This window comes from Homalodisca vitripennis, chromosome 1 (genome assembly GCF_021130785.1).
Source record: "Homalodisca vitripennis isolate AUS2020 chromosome 1, UT_GWSS_2.1, whole genome shotgun sequence".
Classification (NCBI taxonomy): Eukaryota; Metazoa; Arthropoda; class Insecta; order Hemiptera; family Cicadellidae; genus Homalodisca; species Homalodisca vitripennis.
This window is the reverse complement of record NC_060207.1, coordinates 237,406,513-237,429,597: the sequence shown is the minus strand read 5'-3', so window position 1 is coordinate 237,429,597 and position 23,085 is coordinate 237,406,513. Positions and strand designations below refer to the sequence as shown.

The following is a 23,085-nucleotide window of genomic DNA, read 5'->3' as shown; positions in this document are numbered from 1 at the left end:
GCGGAGTTAATATAAGAGAGTTGGATTACCCATATTTTTCTGTATATTCAATATTGGATGTTTTGGTTTCAATGCTATTTTATAACAGTTATAAACTTTTTTTAAATCTTTACCAAGCATTTTCAAAACCTTAAGCGTTTAAAAAGTAAGAAAATACAAAGCTAATGTGTTAATTTCTAAAGAAAAATATTTAAAATATTGTTAAAAATCATGTGGTAGTACACAATTAAACACTCCAAGTTAGAGTTAAAAAAATGTCCTTCCTGTCGGGCTTTGAATCTGTGGATTAATCTAAAAAGTTAAAAAAATACGAGTAGATCTATTGTTTATGCCAAAGTCCTGTGTTCCCTTTCCAAGGACTAAACAAAAAATAAATGTCGAATTTTTAAATTTGGAGTTGAAATTCCATTAAAATTCTGACATTGCAAATTATTGGTCCCATTAAACTTTAATTATCACAGGCCAGCAAAAATGGACTTTTTTATTACATACAATATCTCAAAAGGGTGTGTATTGTTATTACAAAATAAAGTTTCGCTGCTCGGATTCAACATCAACTTATAACATTAGTTTGTGAATTTTAATAACTTTGAAAATTGTGAAGAATAACTTGATATAATCAGAACAAATAAATTCCTTTTAAAAAAAAATACACCAATGCTATTTATTACTATTTTTACATGTTAATTTATTTTTATTGTGAAAATAAAATTCACAGAAGACAAAAACAAATTGTTTTTTAACCACAGTTCACTTACACTCTCCTAAGGTAAATCAGTAATTAATAGGCATATTACATTTCGGAAACATAACTTTATTGATTATTTACATTGTTTATTTGCTGTAGAAAAGCTCTGCATTTGTTTTTCAACACTTTTACAGACTCTAGGAACAGCTCATCAGGTTTCAAGGCTCCAACTGATTCTATTGTAACTGCAACAAAATACACACTTGTCAATTTCATTGCTTATGTGGAGTATTGATAGTAATGAGTATATTTTTACATTAATATACTTATTAAAAATATTCTATCAACTTAATATTTTGGATATTAAGCAGCATAAAATCTGAACAGATACAGTAGCAGTTACAAATATTTTAATATTACGGTGGTAATTTTTTTAAAGTAATTTAAGTGGTGTTTTATATAACAATATTGTAATACTTTATTTCTGTTACAAATAACAGACATTTACTTATAAAACATCTTGGATTAAAAAACTACCTGTAACCACCCGAATAAAATATAAATAAAATCTTTGAAGAGTATGATATGGCCATTTTTACGCCTTGCACCCTGATTATAGGATTATTTTTCACACGTCCCATCTAGGGTTAATAATGTAGATATGTGAGCTCATGTTCTCCAAAAGCTGTGCTCCAAAAGTGCACTCAGTGACGACAGTTGGCAATATTTTTATTGCACTCCCTACAAATGATTTTAGGAAGATATAATTTTATTATAGTTATTTTTATGAACTACTTAGTCCATAATCAATTTAACCTTTCACACGCCACTAACAAATCCATTAACTTGCCTATAATGCCAAGAAAAGTAAAAATATTTTTTTTTTTAAGTTTGAAGCTAATTTTTATTATAACTAAATAGTAAAAGGTAAAAGTAAAAAAAGTTATAAAACAGTGCATTTTAATTAAAATTACCGTATTTATTGATAAAAATAAAAAAGAACTATTTACTAAATTGTTTATTTTAAATTAATTTTAATTTTATTTCCAAGTAGGTGGTCGGAGTTACACAAAGGGCCCTCCCCTCCCCCTGCTACAGTGAAAGTGGTTTATAAATACTTCCTTGAGAACCGTAATAAGCACGGAGCATGCAACGGGCATTATGAAGGTTTTTGTAGACTAAAAAACTCCAAGATACAAATCTATAATATCGGTTATAACTGTATTTGGCGTTTAGGTCAAAGTGTAACCATTCTAATATATCCTTCCACGGCGTGGGAAGGGTTTAACAATTTATACAAAAAACTTGTATAACGTTTAAAAGACACAATCAAGTACCTTTGTGTATAGAACAATACTAGAGCACTATCCTATCAACACAGAGAAATTGTTGAGCCCACTTGACTATAAATTCTCATACTCACATATAAAGTGGTCTTTAGCTCTCCCTAAAACAACTGTGTCCTTCAGGTCAGCGAACCTAAACACGTTCCTGCTGCATGTGTCATACCTCGCGTTGTCCACCTCAGCCACTTTCTTGCCTGTGAAAAATCAAAAATTGCATTAAATTTGTTAAAATTTGAATTTATTTCATTCTTGTTCAAAAATCCTCTAGTCAGTTATAACTTACAGAAATAAGCTTGGAAGAGTTATTGTTATTACTCGTTGAACTCTTGTTTCATATTTCATTGTCAAAACTCATATTTCTCTTCAGATGAATGAGACAATTACTAACATCAGAGGAGTTATTGCTCAAAGACGCCTGACTGCACTCATTAACTAATGTTTATAACACAAATTAATGTAGACCTGGGAAAACATGCCGCGGTCTTCCAAGCGGAAGCGCCAGAAGACTCATACAAATGAGGACAAAAGGAGCAAAATACTTTATACTTTCTGATAGTCAGGCTGCACTAAAGACACTTTTTTTTTTTGTTCTCTTAGGGCAAGAAGCTTATAAATTGCACTTAGTCCTGTAAGAACCTTTACACTGCTTCCGGAGTGATGGGATATTCAGGATTGGTAAGGTTAGGGAGTAGGTGCCGCCTCCTATCGAGATCCATGAGGAAGAATTAGGGCACTACATCTCAAAGTCATCCCGGAAGAAGGGAGGCCAGCTCTGAACCAGCCTCTCCAGTCAAAGTAGGCAGGGGGTGGCACACCCTAGTTGAGGTTAACAAGAGCCTCTGAGGTAAGGGAACAAACTCCACCAACTCCAACAGCCATCTTCCACAGTAGTAGACTATCGAATTGCCCTTGCACCCCAGAATCTCAACATTTGGGGTTAGTGATGTGCCGCTACTGGACATCCATAAGGTTGCCCAGATTGAAGTGGCACATCGGTTTTTGCTGTGCCCAGTGGTGGGTTCAACTGGTAGGTATAAACCAGCCAGAAGTGATCCCTGCTGGGTGCTAAAGGCACTTGATACCTGTTCATTTGACTCGAAAGCAGTCTGGGAATGTAAGAATGCTCTGGCTATGACATTACAACTCTCGACACTACTTGTACGCACTCACACACTCGTATGATTCATAGCTTTATCACCATATGCTGTCTTTACCTCATTATAAACCTCGACCAGAGTATTTTCCCTTTAACCCTACAACTGGCAGTCGCCTGATTATCAGTCAATATTAATGTTTCTGTAGTGGCAGTCGCCTGAAAATCAGTCGATTTGACATGTGCCCGTTTGACATCTGTTATAATCAATACACGAACTAAACTGCAATGATTCATATACCACTGGAATCAGAAATAGTTGCTGATTTGATCGATGTATTTTGTTTTGTTTTGTATGCCATGATTTAAGTATGACATATTGAAAACGAGATTTGTTTGTAAACAGTCGGCCATTGTTGTTGTATTGTTACCCGGTCGCGTTATTCTTGTCCATCTAAAACGTAAGTTTATTACATGAAATAAGTGTTTTTATGTAATAAGTGTGTTTATTTATGCGTATAAATTCTCGTATATTGTGTTTTATTAGTTTATTTTGTCATGTTATGAAGAAATATATGTGAAAAAATATATTAGTGAGATTTTGAGTTCTAGGCTATGTGCAGTGTTATGATAGTTTTAGTTAGCTTTAGGATCATTTTCATATGCGATGATCATGATATAAAGTTTCTTTATTTATTTTTATAGGCTTACTTTTAATGTATTTTATGAATTTTTCGAGTAATAATTAAGGTTTTGATGAATTTTTGTAACACAGTCGTATCCATAGCAACGAATTTAGCCGTATTGTACTTTCTTCAGATTAGAGTATTTCATCATTGTTTTAATTAAAAAAAGTGTAGTAAACTATACATTTTCTAAAACTATAAAAACTTTTCAACATTTTGGGTATTTTGGAAATATTTTTTTCACACAATATGTCTTTTATAGGTGCACCCCCACCACTTTTACATACCTTTTTTATTTTTTGAAAACAAACTTAGTAAAAAAAGTGATAAATTTCTTATATTTTTGGGTTTTTATTTCCATGAATAAAAAGTAAATTTTCTTGTGAAAACAGTGATATATAATACATATAGGTTTATAATCAAATTATATTTTTTTTTTTTTAAATAAAAACCAATACTACTGCAAAACACCTCAAAATGGCCTGCCACTTGAGGAAATTTCAACTGCCAGCTCGAGGGTTAAAACGAGATAACGAATGACACCGCGTATTTCGCACTTGGCAAGAGATTGGATTGACATTTTTCAGAAACGTATTGTCGCATCAACAGTTCTCAACGTACTGACCTCGAACCGGTCTCGTTGCGGAGGTAGTGTAGCCAACATGCCAGAAAAAATCCTTCCAGCCCTGAGAGTCTCAGTACATAATATTAAATCTTGAACAAAAACTAACCTTGATCGTTTTCTACAAGCTTAATAACACCAGGAGAAAAGCAGGACTGCAGTCTGACTGCCAGGTCACCCTCCACCTCCCTGGTTAGATGGATGGTGGGCAACAGTCTATAGGAGGCAGTGGCTGTAACAGAAACACGTTCATGGTACAATATATAAAGAAAGTAAAGACAAATTGGTGTGGATAAATCATACTGTGCAATGTTATCAATACAGTCAAGAATCGTACAAGGTGTTTTTGTAATTTACTCTTATTACAAAGGTTGTTTAGTATTTTTTTAAATCAGTAACACCGTGATTTCAGTTAACACAGGGTGTTACTGATTTTTTGTTTCACTTAACGATGACAAATGACCGGAAACATCCTGTTTCTTTCACAATCCTTCCATCGTCAAAAATAAACTAAAAAAAAAAGAATTGTTCAGTACGTTCAGTGGGTAGCGTGCCAAAGAAACTTATTATAAAATTATTCAAAATATATGAAACCCCCATTATGTTAATGCCTATTTTTCAAAAAGATTTTCTTTAAAACGGCCCTTTTTTGGTGCCCAAAGTAAAAAATAGTTTTACTGGTTTTAAAAAAATTACTCTTGAACGCGTCTGATAAAAAACAGATTTGACTTTTTCTACTATCGAATGAAAATAACTAAAACAATTTTTGTGAGTTATTGACAAACATTTTCACCAAATTCAAGTGTCAACTCACCGACAGGAGAGAACTTGGCATGATCCTTGGCAATGCCCTTCACTGCTAACAGCTGTACGTTGAGTTCCTGGCCAGGTCTCATCTTGGCGATGAGGATGTCGTCGTGTATCGGCCCCACATCTGTACTCTTGTATAGGTCACTCTGGCTGCCGATGGGCAACCACTTTATATGTTTACTGTACACTGAAACAGACAAGGCATTTGAAAATAATCAACAAACTCCGTCCAATTTAACAGAGACTATATTTTAACTCACAATTTGAAATACGACAAAGTTAGCCAATTAAAACAAATTTTTCAACTCTCTTTTGAATTAAATACCTTCCCTAACCGATTTAGTTTGAATTGTTTTAAAATACACTCATCCAAGCTTAACACATAAAATTATTTATGGCTTCCAGTGATAATAATGCACATTCACATTGATCTACATAACAGTAAGATTTAATTATTAATTTTAAAAATGTATTTCAAATAATTATTCAACTAAATTAAATTGGAGATTGTTAGTAAACATAACAACAATACACAGCACCATTTTATTGAAACTAAGTGAATTAACAGATTATATATATAGAGTGAGTAAAAAGTCAGGACCTCCCTCCTCTATTTTGTTTTAAAGTTTATATAAGGAGATATCCTTGGGTAGTGGTGCAATGTGGAAAAAAAATTCCATTTGGTGATTTTGAAAATTTTTTGTGTTCCCCAAAAATGCAGGATTTCACTGCTACACTTGTCCCACTACCAAATAGTAGGAGGACTTCAGTTTGAACATTTGATTTGACTTGGCAACGTGGTGAGTTATTAAAAATATTGTTTTGGTAATTCTAGCTCTATTACTTCGGATGGGAAAGAGATAGCAGTCTCTAGTAAAAGTAAGTAGCCTGCCCTTACTATTCTATCTAAATTTGTCAGTTACTATTTACTTATTAGTAATTAATAATAATTAGTTATTATTTATACAGTTATCCATATCGAATTCAGAATCGAGACCATATATTGCTATATGTCTCAGCGAGCATTGGCTCCGTAATGAGCAGGTGGATTTGTGTGTTCCTGCCAACTACAATATTGGGAGCAGTTTTTGTCGCATGAATCATATTCATGGTGGTGTTTTATTATTCCTTAATCAAAGTTTAGCGGGTACTTACACTGCAATTAACCTCAACACCTTTTGTGATGAACGTAACTTTGAGGTAGCGGCTGTGGAAATACATAACATCAACTTAATTGTAGCCTGTCTTTACAGATCACCGAAAGGTAGTCCAATACTTTTTCTCACGCAGCTGGAAAAATTACTGCGATTTTTGATAGGCTACAAGAGGAGATTGCTTATTTGTGGAGATGTGAATGCGGATTTCGACATTAATACAAATAAATCTACAGTTACTCAGTTTTCTAATTTATTGAGACGATTTAATTTGTATTGTGCAAATCATGAGCCTACACGTGGGCAGGCATGCCTTGATAACATCATGACTGATTGTACACCAGATTGTTACTATATTGAGGTGATCCAGCCAAGTCTGTCGGACCATGATGGTATACAATTTGAAGTGGATTTAAAGTTGGTTCTAAGTAACTATACTCCCGGTGACAAGCCTGAAAATACCACTGTTCAACATATTCAAGTGCGTCAGGTTACTCCCTTTAACTGTGAACGTTTTAGGTTGGCATTGCTCAGGACTGACTGGTACTATCTCTTAAACAATATACGTAATCTTAATGAGGGCGGAGTAGGACTAGCAGAAGCCACTTTTGATACCTTCTTTAACACGTTTTTGTCAACGTTTGAGGAATATGTCCCATGCACAACCAAGAAAGTACCTGGGCGTAGTAATACATGTAGATCCAGGATGAGTCTTAAAAACAATAAGTGGTATAATGATGACCATAGAAAAATGAAAGATGAAATTCTGTTTCTGTTAGACATCTCCAAAAGCACAAAAAACTGTGAAATCCTTAGTATCTTGCGTGACAAGAGAAAGGCATACAAGAGAGCTCTACAAGCAAGTAAATTGTCCTTCAACTCTACTAGAATTGAAGAAGCGTCCAACAAATGCAGCATGGCCTGGACCATCATCAATGAGGCAGCTGGGAAGCCTTCGAAGCGCAACCTGGGTGACGTCTCTCCGGACTGCTTCAACAACTACTTTCTATCTTCAGTGGAAGAAATTAGTGCTAAAGTGAGGGGTAGTGTCGATGGGGCTGTAAAGTGTATTGAAAAATCTGCAAAACCTAATACTAGTTTTAGTTTGTCTCAGGTCTCTTGTGAGCAAGTGTTAAGTGTAGTGAAGTCACTAAAAATATCAGAAAGTAAAGATGTGTATGGTCTAACCAGTAAGTTATTTATTTATGTTATTTATTCTATTGTAGTCCCTCTAACTTATTGTTTTAATCTGTGTATTCTTGAAGGGGTATTCCCTAATTGTTTAAAGTTCTCAAGAGTTGTTCCCATTTTTAAAAAAGGCAACCCTAAGTTACCAGCCAGTTATCGGCCCATCTCTTGTATTCCTGTTATGGCAAAGGCTTTAGAAAAAATCATAAAGATACAGTTGTGTAGTTATTTTGAAGGATTTAAATTATTTAATGATAATCAATTCGGATACAGAGAGGGTTGTTCCACAATAATGGCAGTGGATAGACTTGTGACTGAATTGTACTTAGCTGTGGAGGAGAAGCGCATCGCTCGGGTCACACTGTGTGATCTGAGCAAGGCATTTGATTGTGTGGCACATGATATTCTTATTGAGAAATTGCATTATTATGGTCTCAAAGATTGTGAACTTAAATTTTTTGAGTCTTATCTTAGTAATAGAACACAACTGGTTGAGGTAAATGGTAAAAGATCTCTGATATTAGATGTTAACCAAGGTGTCCCACAAGGCTCAATTTTGGGGCCGGTGCTCTTCTTAATTTTAATTAATGATGTTTCTTGTAATGTTGATTGTTTTTCCACTATTTATGCAGATGATACCTCCTTGGTTTCTTGTCACAATAACATTAATTCTCTTGAACATACCTCTCAGGAGAGTTTTGACAAAGCTGTTAACTGGTTTACTGTCAATGGTCTTTTTTTAAACGCTGAAAAAACTAAAAAGATGATTGTATCATTGAATAGTACATATCAATCTGATGAATACTTTGAGAATGTAAATTTATTGGGTATACACATTGATTGTAAATTATCATGGAAATGCCATATTGAGTTTGTGTGTAAGAAGCTGTCTAGAGTCATATTTTTACTATGTAGTTTAAAGAAAAGTGTTCCTAAGGTCTATTTAAGAATGGCCTATCATGCTTTTTTTGAGAGTACTCTGAGGTATGGCTTGATTGTTTGGGGTAATGGTGTAGGAATTGGCAATGTTTTAATTTTACAAAAGAAAGCTCTCAGGATCTTGACCAACTCCTTGATGCAGGAACACTGTAAGCCCTTGTTTGTAGAAACAGGAATTCTTACTGTTGTTAATTTGTATATTTATGAAATAATTAAGATTGTGAGAAAGGATATTGATAGTTTTAAGTCCAGGTCGGATATCCATGGCCATAATACTAGGTTTAGAAATAAAATTGATGTAACAAGATGTAGATTGACAAGGACACAAAAATATCACCATACACTTGCTGTAACACTGTATAATAAGTTACCAATGTGCCTGGTAGAATTAATATGTGATAAGATGTTCTCCGACAGACTGTATAAATGGCTTAAACTGAATCCTATGTATTCTGTTGATGAATTTCTTGAATGTGAAATTGTTTTATAATATAATAGGCCTATTTTATAATTTTAATATATGTTAATGTGCTATCTGTTCTTTGTTACACTACTTGTTATTAATCTATAGCCTCTATTCTTGTTAATGTTCTTAATCTTAATCTTAATCTTAATTTGAATTGTTGCTCTGTGATGACTCAAAATTTTATATCTGTTATCTTATTGGTTATTGTTAATTGGTTTGTTATTTGTAATTTTGTTATTTGTTATGTGTAACTGTATTTCAGAAGGTTACCTAGAATATTACTTGAACAATGAGGATCTACCAGGGGCTAATGCAAGTTATTTTTGTTTTGTTTTGTTGTCTGCTCTCATTTTTGAATTTTTTATTAACTATATATACTACTGCTGGTTGTATTAGTTTTATAATTTTTTGACAAGACCTATTGTAATTTTTGTAATTGCTTAATGGTCAATAAATATCTATCTATCTATCTATCATTGGAATCAAAATTGAATTTTTGGGTATCACCCATATTCTTTCTTACAAGCCAGTGATTTTTCTAACCGTACTATATTCTTATTTCTTGCTAGTACAAGAATTGGATTTGAATTCACAATCCAAACCACAATTTTTGTGTTAAATTAAATTTTTCTGGAATCTGCCCATCTGCTGGTGCTTATCTGCCCATGGGGAACAATGTCAAAGTTTTATCAGTAAATTACTGATATAAAAAATATACATTAAACTGTATTTAAATTCCAGAACATTACTGCTATATGTAGTTATGTTGCAAATGTACTTATTTACTCCTAATTACCATTGTGATTAAGATAAAGATCATCAGCCCTATTGGATTCTTTTCCAGCAGCTGCATTTCTTGAGCATTTTATTTTCAGTTCGAATTTCAGAGTATCCTGATCAGTAGGTTCGGCATCGGCTGAAATCAAGTTAAATATTTTAATGTTAAAATTAGATCAAATGCAAAGTTTACCACATATCTTACACAAAATTCCATAGTCTCAAAATATTTTATAATAGGTAAGTTTATAAATGAGGTGTTATTTTGGTACGAAGAATACAATAAATACTAAACGCTGTATATGCTCAGCATTGCTGATCTGTAACTCGTCAGATGAAGCAAACATAACATACTATGAGAAGAATTTGTTCAAACGTAAACTTATTGAAACTAAGAGTAGCAGATAGAAATGTGAATCAATTTAAAACAATAACATTAATAACAAACATAGCAATTATATGGCTGACGATAAATGGTTCAGAACATAAACAAAAAACCACCATGGCCGTCTAAGATTTGTTAAAAACTATATTCACCTCTTTGGTTGGGGGAATCGGTCTTTAAAGTTAGCTAGCCAAAAGAATAGTGCAACTCTTAAAAAATTAAAACAAACGTTAACAAAATCGTAGAAAATAACAAATTGGTATGTTTTGCGGATTCAAAGATTGTGCACAAATAAAGTAGGATTAAGTGTTTTTGTAAACTATGAAAGGTGAGTAGTTCTACTACTAAAGTAAACTATTTTTGAGAAATAATAACAAATGTGTTTCAATTTTGCTACTAATAAAGAGGATGTATTGATTGTCAGTATTTTAACCCTTCCGACGCTGTAGACGGATGTATTATAATGGTATACTTTGATCAAAACATCAAATACAGTTATATCCGATATTATAGATGATATTAGAGATATAATTAGATATTATATTAGAGATATTATGTCTCTTGGAGTTTTTTTTTTTTTTTTAGCTCACAAAAGGCCTTCGAAATGCCCGGTGTATGCTGACAAGGAAGTATTTAGAATTTATTATTATTGTTCATCATGTGGTAGTGTTGTGATTATTTTGAAATATTTATCTTGTTTTATAGTAAAATGTTATAAAACTTTTTATCAGTTTAACCACATTATACAATAAAATTGAAATTTTTTTAAATATACTGTTTTGTAAATAGTTATTTAAAATTTGTATCAACAAATACGCTAGTTGTACTAAAATGCCCTGTTTTATACTTATTTTCTTTTGCTTTTTACAAAATATAGCTATAAAAAAATTAGCTTTGAACTTAAAGAAACAAAATTTCTTTTTCTTGGCATTATAGGAAATGTTATGGATTTATTAGTGGCGTGCAAAGGGTTAAATTAAATGTTATTAAGATTTTTTTTAAATAAACAAAAACGTGAGTCTTGAAATGTAACTTTACCCCTGGTTCACTATAAGAGTATTGAATTTTCTATTCACCTTCAGGCTTATACTCAAAGAGGCGGGAGTCAGCTCTGAGAGGGATCAGCCCCAACCTGTGAGCCAAGACTTCATCTTGTAGCAGACTTGTGTTGTTGTAGACCAGCACCTTCTCAATAGCCATGCTGGGAACCTGGACAGCGTAAAAGATTGACATTATGGAATATTATTGATGTTTTTTAATATTTCTCCAGAGTGATAAATTATTAACAAAAATAAGTGATACGTTAAAACATGTAATGGGTCAACTGCAGTCTATGATATTAAAATATTAAAATTAATTAATTAAATAAATTAATTAAAATCATATTAAAATTTCAATGTCAAAAGCACATAAAAGGGCATTTACATTTGAAGCTTTCCAAATTATTTTAACACAACAGTAAATTATGCAAAGATCGGTTTGTTGGTAAACAATGATCCAGATAAACAGTACAAACACAGTGGATTACAGATTGTAAGGAAATTTATTTGAATTTTGTGTTTAGCTCCACTTCAACTTCCTTTTATTGCAGCGTCTGGTATCTGACGCTGTCTCAGACTTGACTCCTGGAATACAGAGTCATGTTCGTCTGAAGAGATTCAAAGTCAACGATGAAGAAGCTCAAAACAAAACACATTTACATTGTCAGAAACATCCATAAATAGGTGAAGTGATCTCATTATCCCATCAGGTACACAATTCGATCTCTTCAGACGAACATGACTCCAGATTCTAGGAGTCAAGTCTGAGACAGTGTCAGATACCAGACGCTGCAATAAAAGGAAGGTGAACTGGAGCTAAACTCAAAATTCAATTGAATCAACCCTTCCTACCATAGCTAAATTATGTGTAGAAATTTATTTGCTACAAATATAGAAGTAAAGCAGAGCCAATTTATTATCTTGTTTACTGATTCGTAAAAGAACTATGTCAGTCTCTTTTGTTTAACTTTGCTACTGGGAGAAAAGTTGGATCATAGTGATGTTTCAATACCTTCATTTCCACTGAAGTGTCCAACTATCGCTAAAAATAAACCAACAAGGTCATAAAATTGTCCAATTCTTCATAATCAGAATCGTTTTCACTGCCCTCTGTTACTGTTGGAGAACAAGCTGCTGAAACTGTTTCTGCGTCGATCATGGTGATTCTATTGTTGGTGTGAAACGAATGATTTACAACTTCTAAGTTCTAAACTAAGCTGCCATACCATACTGTGCGCCAGTGAATAAATGACAACGACAAGTCGAGACGGGAACAACAGACATCTGTTCGACCCAGGCTGATTAGCCGTCTTGGCCGCGGTGATATTAAGCTATTATTATAATTTGAGCTCATTTCAAATTTCATGATATTCACTTGGGAAAATATACTGAAATAAGAAACTTAGCAAGGCGAAATTTATTTAGTTTTTGGAAATTGGAAAGGCAATAACTGCCAGTAGTAAATAATATAGTAGTAAAATATTATGTAGAAGACAATCATGTGAAACTTTTATTGTAACCCAGTAGTTTATACTGACTTAGAAATTAATGTGTTTCTTCTGATGCTAGGATTGAGTTGTGTGATAAAGTAACAGAATACTTAAACATTTTAAGCTCAAAACCTTGATAAAGCTCAAAATGTAAGAAACAAAACAGCTTGACAACATTTTTTACACTCTATTCTTTTATGTGATTGCTACAAAACCAAAATTATTATGCTAATCAATATCATTTTAATTCTACAATAGGTAGTATATTACCAGTAAATTCTTTTCTTTCGTGTATCTATGTCTGTTTATGGTTATTATTTGTTTATGGTTTTTATTCTTTCAACTGTGGGAAATTAAATATCCAGTTATTTTTGGAGAAAGTTTATATAGCAATATCTATATTTTACAAATTTTTCATTAATTTTTTTAATGTAAATGATTTTGTGTTGTGCCTAATGATTTGAAGTGAATTACAACACATATTCCAATAACTAATTTAATTTTGCAAGGCCTTTCGGAATCAAGGTTTCCATTGTTAGGCAACTTCACAAATAAATAAATATTTACATTTTTTTAAACAATAAGTACAAAAATCACTATGGTAAAAGATTACATCTTCAAAACAAGAAATAAGAAGATATTAATGAAAAATATCTATAGTTCGGTTTAAATCGTCTTGAATAAAATATTGAAAAATAGAGCTATAAGAACATTATAAATATTAACACAGAAAACAATATAATGTATTTTAGTATTTCTTTTTTTGGTTTTCTCTGTTCTCTTACTGTTTTCTCTTTGTTAAAGAGACTAAATTACTTTTACGATTAATACTTACTTCAGATAACAGGATCCTCCTGAATGCGTTGGCCAAAGACGTATGAACACCAATTAAGTCAAACTCTATTTCTTCTGCATTGTACCGAACAACATTTATTTGCAAATCTGTTGGCTGAAACATCCATTTACACACAATTATAGGAATTTTATTAACTACCAGGTAATTAAAGGACAAAAAATATTCATAGGACTCTGTCCGTAATATAAATGTTTATTTTATTATCTACTGTACTTTGTTCATTTAACTGTTTTTCCTCTCATTAATATAAAAATGTTATATGAACCAATATAAAGTTATGTGACACAACTATGTCAAATAATAAAAAAAACCACTTATACAGTTAAATTATTGATAATCTCTTCTTTAAAAATATCAATACACACTAAAACTGTTGAATTATACTTCTTACACAATAACGTCTTACCTTTCTGTAAAAGTCCTTGGGATCTGGACATCTTGGTAATTCCTGGAACATTTACGACATACATTATTCAAGATGTGTATCTTTTGTTGTACACAGAATTGCTACAGCAAAAATGTTGAAATAGTATCTTTTATGGAACAAAAACATACAAACATTTTTGTTCCTATATCCTTTTTACAATTTATTATTCGAGTTTTGAGTTTATTACCATAGGTATGCATAAAAGTGGGTAATTCTAAGCAATATATGGGTCAACCTCGATTTTTCTCATATTACAATATAATGTTCCAATAGTCAATTAGAAAAGGAAATGACTAGAATTTCTTGCTGGAAAGCAGTTATAGGGAGCAGGCAACCGCGAGAATTACCTATTAGTTATCAGGGGCACTGACGTGATCTGGGCTTCAAATTTGGAACTACTCGAGTTAATTTTTTTTCTAAAAAAGCAAGCAGCGCGAAGCGCTGCGCAGCGGGCAAGCATCGTGCGTGATCTTCGTCTATACTGAATTGATTCAGGCTAAAGGAATGACACAGATTCCTTTACCAGATTTTTACGGAGATTTTGTATTGGGCGGATTATATTGGTTTACTTTGCTTTCCAGCATGTAATTATGTGTTTAAAATTGTTTTACATACATTACCTACATTATATTGTAATATGTAATAACAATTTATCAGAAATTTTTAATAAAAAAAAGGATCACACACGATGCCTGCCCGCTGCGCAGCGCTTCGCGCTGCTTGCTCTTTTAGAAATAAAAATAAACTCAAGTAGTTCCAAATTTGAAGCCCAGATCACGTCAGTGCCCCTGATCACTAATAGGTAACTCTAAGCAATATATGACCGTCTGGCGGTTGCCTGCTCCCTATAACTGCTTTCCGGCAAGAAATTCTACTCATTTCCTTTTCTAATTGACTATTGTAACATTATATTGTAATATGAGAAAAATCGAGGTTGACCCATATATTGCTTAGAATTACCTAAAAGTGATAAAACATGTTTTGATGGTTTACATAGTAAAATTCTGCAGTAAAAAAACTAAAAGCTCTCATAAATTTGTGCATATCAGATTCCTAATATTGTTTCTTTTCTAAGTATTAAAAACTGATTACTGCTTTTAAGGCAATATAATCATAAAATTATCTGTGTAAGGATATAGTTTATTATTACAAATTGTATTATAGGTTATTTTATGCTAAATGGGCTTCTGACTCATAACATCCCATACTTCTATGTTAGGATTGTGAAAGAAACAGGATTTTTGCGGACATTTTCTACTAGTCTAAATATTATATCGTGTAACGAGTTAATTAAATTTTTGTATATTATGTGTAAATAGACCCGATGTAGATTTAGTCTCAGTTTACTTGCAACTTCATACCAGCATGATGCCAGTACTTTTTATTTTTTTATTTTTCACTTCTAACGGCAAATCCATTATACAATTTCAATATCTTAATCTAAATAACTTAAACATACAAATAATAAATATACAAACTTACCAGGCTACAATTTACAATAAAAAAATAAATACATTGATATTAATATACATACATTGATCTGACACTCTATGCGCAAAAATGATCGCTGCTTCAATAGACAACTCCGGTTCTGACAAAATGCTCAAGCATATAATCAACTGGTCATAATAGACCAATAATATATTCAATAACATATAAGTTTTGTTTCAACCAATCAGTTACTATACAATTTATTTAACAGCAAATGAATATAGTGAAACAATAAGAATAATAATATAACAATATATAAATAAATAACATAATAAACAATAACTATAATATATATAATATAACATAACAATAATTACATATTAGCGTAAACATTAGATAAAACAACGACTTAAATATTAACATTAACCCCAATAAACAATCCTAAAATAATATAACAATAGTAAGGTAACAGGTCACAGATTCACGGGTGACTGTGTGTGTGTGTGTGTGTTTTAACTTCTGTTAGGTCAAAGAGGCATGTTTTCATTACATAGAACATTATTGAGGTCCTTTCTGAATGAACCTCTGGTCACCGTAAAAAAGTCCAAGTGCGGAGCGATTTTATTTCCTAGGATTTGGACTCTGTTCATCGTGCTGTGGCATTCGTAATTACTGCTCAGACTTCTTCTCTCGAATAAATCCCTAGACCTAGTTCCAGGGAAGCAGCGTAATCCTTTGTGGCCAAGGATGGCTGGACAATCTACCAGTCCTGTAATGACCCCGTATAGGAAACAGTGCATCCTGAGAGTTCCTCCTGCACTGAAGGGAGTGAAGACCCATCAGCCCTTTTATTTCGTTAAGGGGGACAAGCCTAAAGGGGAATCCCAATCGACACCCAACAAGCCGCAGGAATCTGTTTTGGACGTTCTCCATCTGCTTCACAAGGCCCACTTGGTTGGGTGTCCACACCACGCTACAGTACTCAAGGATGGGTCTGACGTTGGCACAATACAACACCTTCAAAGTCCGCAAGTCAGTCATAAATCTGGAGGTTCGACTCAACAGCCCCAGCGATCTTGAAGCCCTCAAACAAATGCTATTAACATGGTGTGTTGATCTTAAACCTTAAGATCCTTGACATCAGCACGACGAACCAATACTTTCCCCCCCAAGGAATAGTCATGGTTAATCGGGTTCTTTATTTTGTAATAAGTAACGACTGAACATTTGTCGATGTTAATCTTCATGCTATTTTGCTGACACCATTCCTCGACACCGTCAGATCTCTCTGGAGATCCGCACAATCACTCTGGGCTCTGATGTGATGGAAGATCTTGACATCGTCGGCAAACAGAAGGTGTTTTGTCTTCATCTTTTTGCCAATGTCGTTAATGAACAATACAAAAAGCAAAGGTCCTAGGTGTGACCCCTGAGGCACTCCTGATGTTGCAATAAACTCACGAGAAAGTGAACCGAGATACTTGACCATCAGCCTCCGACCACACAGGTAGCTGGCGAACCATCTCAACAAGGGGCCAATTACTCCATAGGCTTCCAATTTGGCAATCAGATGCTTATGGCTCACCCTGTCAAAGGCCTTGGAGAAATCGACATAGACCAACATCCACCTGACTTCTATCCGCAAAAGCTCTAACGATTTCCTCTTGGATAATCACAAGGTTACTAACCGTCGATCTTCCCGAAGTGAATCCATGCTGTTCAGGGCACAATACGTTTTTGAATAGTGGATTGATCCTTGCTAATATAAGTTTCTCAAATAGTTTTGCTAGCGCTGGTTGGATAACAATGGGCCGATAGTTGGCAACGTTCTCATGGTGTCCTGATTTGTGGATTGGAACCACATAGCCAACCTTCAACACGTCAGGGAAGGTACCAGTACTTGATTTGTTGAACATGGCGGTAAGAGGTCCACATAGCAGAACTCTGCAATATTCCAAAAGTTACTGAGATTGGATTGGCTGGTAACACGTTACCACGGTAACAGGAACGTAATATCTCAACATGTTATTTTGTAATAGGTTACTGACAAATACCATACGCATACACATTGTTAGTTGAATTACGTTGTAGACTTTTAAGCTTGTATTACAGTAAAGCTATGTTATTATATGTAGGCTAAAAGAAATATACACATTTTATATTATAGAAAATAATACAACTTTATTTATACTAAGTTTGAACAGCGTAGCACTTACAATTACTATATACAGTAAACTTGTCTGACAGCATTTAAATCATTCTAATCGATACTTGATTCAATTGTATCAATGATTCAGGTGTTGGGCGCTTAATATACTGCACCCGCTTGCTGACCAAAACTGATTACATTATTTATTTGCACTTTACCCCCGTATTTACAATAGATTAAAAACTAAAAAACTTTTATTATAACAAAAACAACAATAAACGTTTGTTTACATTAGTAGAGAATTCATTCAACTGGAACTTTTATTGCTCGTCAAAAACCTAGTAAATGTAGCCTACTTGGAAAGAATGGCTGTAATATTGTTTCAAATAGTTCAAACAAATCCCGAGATGTACCAGCACAATGCAGAGCCAGTAGAAACTCCAAACTTATCTCATATAGTTTAATCTCATACTGTTTCTCGTCAGTGAAATGAGATTTAATATGCCATCCGGGCAGTTCCCATGATTCCTCTGCTAGCAGAACTGCAGCACAACGGGCAGTGTCCGAGTTTCGGGGGTTACATTCAATATTTTAATTTTCAACATATGGTACAGTTCAAATAATTTTGTCAGAAGTGAATGTGTAAAAAGTACTGCAGAGGGCAAAAGGTAGTCTTGCAAAATTTGGCATCATTGCCATCGAATCAAATTTTAACCTGTTCTAATATCATTGACAATGGCATGATTATTCGAAATAATCTAATATGATTGCTACAAATAATTTTGTCAGACAACTAATTTAGGAATCTTTCCTGATTAATTTATTACTAGTCTAATAAAATTACCTTTGAGATGTTATGTTCTCTGAGAATGTATTGAGAATCCATGTTTCCGTTCTAGACTTGTAAACTTCAAATTGTTATTTAACCGTATAATTGATATGTATATACTTTTTATACTATTTAAACTGTATTAATTACGGTAACACCTCTACCACACTTTGTATAGGTTATTAATAACAAAAACAAGACAAGAACAACTGGAACAAGCATGGCTGTTTTTTTTTTTTAATTTACCAAACAGTCCAGTGGGCTATGATTTGTACATTAAGCCAGATATTGAATAGCAAATTATTTGATTTATAATCTACAAGTAAGTATCCGTGGTTTCCCACATATATACCTGTTGAATAACAAAGCCAAGATAGAAATATGTTTTAAATAGCACACCATACACTCGTGGGAAAAGTGATAGTCACAGGAAGATATTCCAATCCCCTGATCCATTGTAGGAAAGTTGGAGTTTAACTTTAAAAAGTGGAGTTTTAAGATTATGAAGTCTTACAGTAAAACAGTGTTTAAAAATACCTATGATATCGAATTAATCTGCAACATTACATGAAAAGCTACAACGATTTCTGTAATACTTCAACTATTTTAGGAATAATACAGGGGGGAGGAATATTGTATTCTAAGGCTGCAGTCTTCATAGTTAAAGTTCTTACGATGCTCTATGATAATTTTTAAACGTAAGAAGTCACGTCCTACATGATAATAATAAAATAATGGAGAAACATGTTTAAGCTTGAATGGTACGAATTACAATTAGATAAAAGTTTAGGTATAGCCAGTGGGCAATAGGTTTCTGTGCTTGGTCCCAAGGCACAGAACTATGACAGAAGGTACGTGCCATGAGTGCCGGGATGTGAGGGTTGCATAAAGTAAGAGTTAAAATGACGTTCGGCAACACACTTGTGCTCTTGAATTCTCGAACTCGTGAGTTGCATTATGTGCAATGGCGTTATTGGGTTCAATTTCTCCTGCCTGGACTCCAAGCAGTTTTCGAGTATGTTCATTTTTTTCTTTGTATTTTCTTGTTCTTCTTTCTTTTTTAGTGGCAGTCCATTACCACACGTTGTATCTTTTAAGAACATGCAGATGTACTCATTTTATTTTCACGTGACGAAGAGGATAGATTACAATCTTTAAAACGTAGTGCTACACATTTTGTAACATGTATTGATTGCAAATGTCCGAAGTCCTATAATCGTGACAAAATATAGTTTGTATGTATTGTTAATTTAGTCACTCAAAATACTAACTAGCTAATAAAAAATAAATAGTACAGTATAAGAATGGTGTATAGTTTTAACATTTAAATCACACTAAATTAAATACTTACTGTGTGTGTGTGTGTGTGTGTGTGTGTGTGTGTGTGTGTGTGTGTGTGTGTGTGTGTGTGTGTGTGTGTGTGTGTGTGTGTGTGTGTGTGTGTGTGTGTGTGTGTGTGTGATTTTGTCGTCTAAATATGGGTAGAATTATCATACAAACATGGGATGCATCATAGTCTGTAGTAACTGTGTATATATTACCTCAGAATACCTTTCATTACTGAATCGTACTTAAAGCAATTCGGTAGATGTAATAGAAAGTATATTACCACATTACTATTTATTTTAGAAGAATTCAAAAGCAACTACAGAATAACATAGACTTGAATGCACCCATACATTATGAGACTTGAAGCCGAGTACACCATCTTGGTTCGGTGTAAGAAGTCCGAACAGCTCAAAAGTTACACCGAAATTTCAGTGCGCGTGTATCAATTACATTGTTTAAAGTGTAGAAACAAATGAACAAAGTTTGTGTTTTGAAATAAATTTAGAATTGTGACGTGAAAAAGTTGTTTTTATTTTTAAGGAAAAGACGAATTATAGCGAGAGAGATTCAACTAAAGAGTTGAATTTTAAACATCGCGTTTTATGTTTCAATTAGCTTATTTACAAACACTCTTTAAAACGAATAAAAATGGAAAATGAATCTTTTCCGTGATGTTGAAAGGAATTTGTCAAATTATTTGATGATACAAGCATACATTTCAAGAATTAATATTCTCTATAATTCGACATTTGTACAAAGAGCTTAGTCGAGCAGAGAATCCAATCTACATAATGTCAAGAGTGTATAGTGCTTTGTTCACTTTTCTTACGAATTGCCCTTCGTTCAATCTATGGTCAATCTTAATGGTTGATCTTAAAGGGACCTTAAAGAGAGGGGTAAATGTTTACTAAGTTCTTCTCGATTGAAGACTCTTGGAGCAATTGGATTTTTTTTTAATAGTACTAAATGTTAATAAAACAATACTTTTCTCCTCGCTTGTCTTTTCACAGTGTGTACCTTCATCGCCATCTTTTGCTTTTCATAGCAATGTTTTATTGAGACCTATAATCTTTTGTACGTTTGGGGTACTGAAGGTTCTCAAAAAACGTAACGTTAAGAAGAGTGCTCATCCTTTTAACTTCGCTATTTCTTTAATATTACAACATAATCCCTGACAGTTGTTTTCAATTAGAAATATTTCCTAATTTACTACTATTTAAAGAAGATATTGTTTAGTTTTATGATAACAGGTTAGTTGGGTGATGCCTTGATGTATTTTGTCAGCTTTTGACAATCTTTCCAATACCATTTTCATATCTGAATTGAATGTCCATGGAATTCTGGGCTCCTACTCTCGGGTGAATGATCTGTCAAACAGGCGTTTGAAAATGAAAATACCGAGTTCTTTTAACAGAAATTCTATCAAATCTTGTGGTTCATTTGAGGTTCTCTAATGGTTCTTACTTATTTAGTAATTAACCAATGACATAACGACCATACTTATAAGACTAAGTGGAAATAAAAAAAAATTTCAGACGACGTTAAGATCTTATTGTGGTTTCTAACTAGTAGTACTCTGCACGTATGCAATCTAATATTAAGCCAATGGCGCAGTGTAGTGGGTACGGCGGTTATCGGAAGATAACCAGATCAAGCAACGCCGAGCGTGGCCGCTGATTGGACAGGTGACAGCTGAGCGATCTTGTCCTTACAAACGGCCCGCCTGCCCGGCAATTGGTGGTGGTTCAGAAGTCACCTTTAAGCCGTTGGTCCCCAGGTTAAGTGTTAGAGAGGGCTTCTTAGCCCTAACTTCGCCTGGTAAAATAAGACATTCTTTACTTTACTTTATTAACGCTACCTTACATTAGTACAAAACTATTATCATGAAGTTAGACTTCAAGCTAGACGCTCATCACGAAGTTTCGCCGAATTCAAGCATTACAAAGTCTTTAGTATAAAAGCTACCTAATGAGTGGTAGACTTTCTGAGATAATGTTCCCTATACGAAACCAAGAGTTATTTCTCCTGTTGATTTCTCCTTAATGTACACAATATATTAATTAATTGATCTATTTTGATTGATTGATTGTCTATTGAGAGGAACGAGGGTATTGGGTTTTATATTCAGGACGACTTGAGGCTTGGCGGGCCCTGGCGTGTTAAAAACATAATACTTCTCTTACAGTGCTGGCCAGCTTTTGCATTATGCCTGTTTTGTTTGGTCTCCATATAAACTGGGTCTTATCGACAGACTTAACCCTTCTTAGAAATTTACTCACTACTCACGCAGTTTCGTCTGCAATAGAAAATTAATAGGAATGATATAGCTTGGTGACCACTTCCGTCATGTAAATTGATATGTTATAGGAAAGAGTTCAAACTATTTCGATATGTATTCTCGCTACCACTCAGCACACACTCGGATAGGTTACATGTATTGATGGTTGTCTTTTTGTATTTCTTGTTTTATTTATGTAGCTATTGTTGTTATTGTTAATTTATTGCATGCTGAATTTGCTGAATTTAGTTCATTGTTTTTATTTGTGCGTATTTACAAATATGATATATTTCTATAAGGTTCGTATATATATATAATTTCAATAAACATTGAATCGCAAAAAGTACTTGCTCCGCCGGGAGTCGAACCCGGATCTCTCACTTGCCGGGTGAATGTGCTACCATTACACCACAGAGCGCTTACTTTTTCCGATTCAATTATTTTGTATTTGGCCGTATCTGTCACATATGTGTTTAAATAAGCAAACTAACATATGATCGGAAGACCAAATACCTGTCAAACGACTTATATATATATATATATATATATATATATATATATATATATATATATATATATATATATATATATATATATATATATATATATATATAAGTAAGCGCTCTGTGGTGTAATGGTAGCACATTCACCCGGCAAGTGAGAGATCCGGGTTCGACTCCCGGCGGAGCAAGTACTTTTTGTGATTCAATATTTATTGAAATTAAATAAGGCTATTGGCATTTATACAATTTAATGTATATATATATATATATATATATATATATATATATATATTATATATATATATATATATATATATATATATATACATATATATATTAATTCGGTTCGTTAACAGTAGTAATGATTAGGGGTTATCCATTAGAGCGTAATAAAATAAAATAGGCTATTAAATATTAATTGTTTTGGGACATGTTTCTGCTACTGTTCATATTTTTTAAAACATCATTGAATTATTCATCATTAGTGTATTTGCCTTTGTTATATTCTGCCTTATTGATCAGTTTAAGTTTGCATGATATCCGGTTCGCCATTACTGTAAAAAAAATTTATGTTTCCGCCCGGTCTGAAATTACTCTTC

The 23,085-nt window shown here is 33.3% G+C and overlaps 1 protein-coding gene across 1 annotated transcript; it reads right to left on the bottom strand.

The window, feature by feature from the left end:
* Window positions 1-800: 800 nt before the first annotated feature.
* Window positions 801-18,603, bottom strand: LOC124353185 (DNA-directed RNA polymerases I and III subunit RPAC1-like). The gene is made up of 9 exons (XM_046803057.1): window positions 18,392-18,603; window positions 13,947-13,988; window positions 13,520-13,633; window positions 11,231-11,363; window positions 9,789-9,908; window positions 5,250-5,432; window positions 4,545-4,667; window positions 2,112-2,228; window positions 801-933 (listed from the first exon to the last, which is right to left on the bottom strand). Exons 1-9 carry the CDS (start codon window positions 18,431-18,433, stop codon window positions 815-817), a joined length of 993 nt encoding a protein of 330 aa, XP_046659013.1. The 5' UTR covers window positions 18,434-18,603; the 3' UTR covers window positions 801-814.
* Between the last annotated feature and the right edge of the window lie 4,482 nt (window positions 18,604-23,085).

Excerpts from the sequence above, each read along its gene's own strand:
- LOC124353185 (XM_046803057.1), bottom strand. The coding sequence starts at position 18,433 with ATGGATTCTCAATACATTCTCAGAGAACATAACATCTCAAAG. Across the intron at positions 4,668-5,249 it reads TGCCAAGTTCTCTCCTGTCG|CCACTGCCTCCTATAGACTG; the intron begins GTGAGTTGACAC and ends TTTCTGTTACAG. Across the intron at positions 934-2,111 it reads AGCTAAAGACCACTTTATAT|TTACAATAGAATCAGTTGGA; the intron begins GTGAGTATGAGA and ends ATTTTGTTGCAG.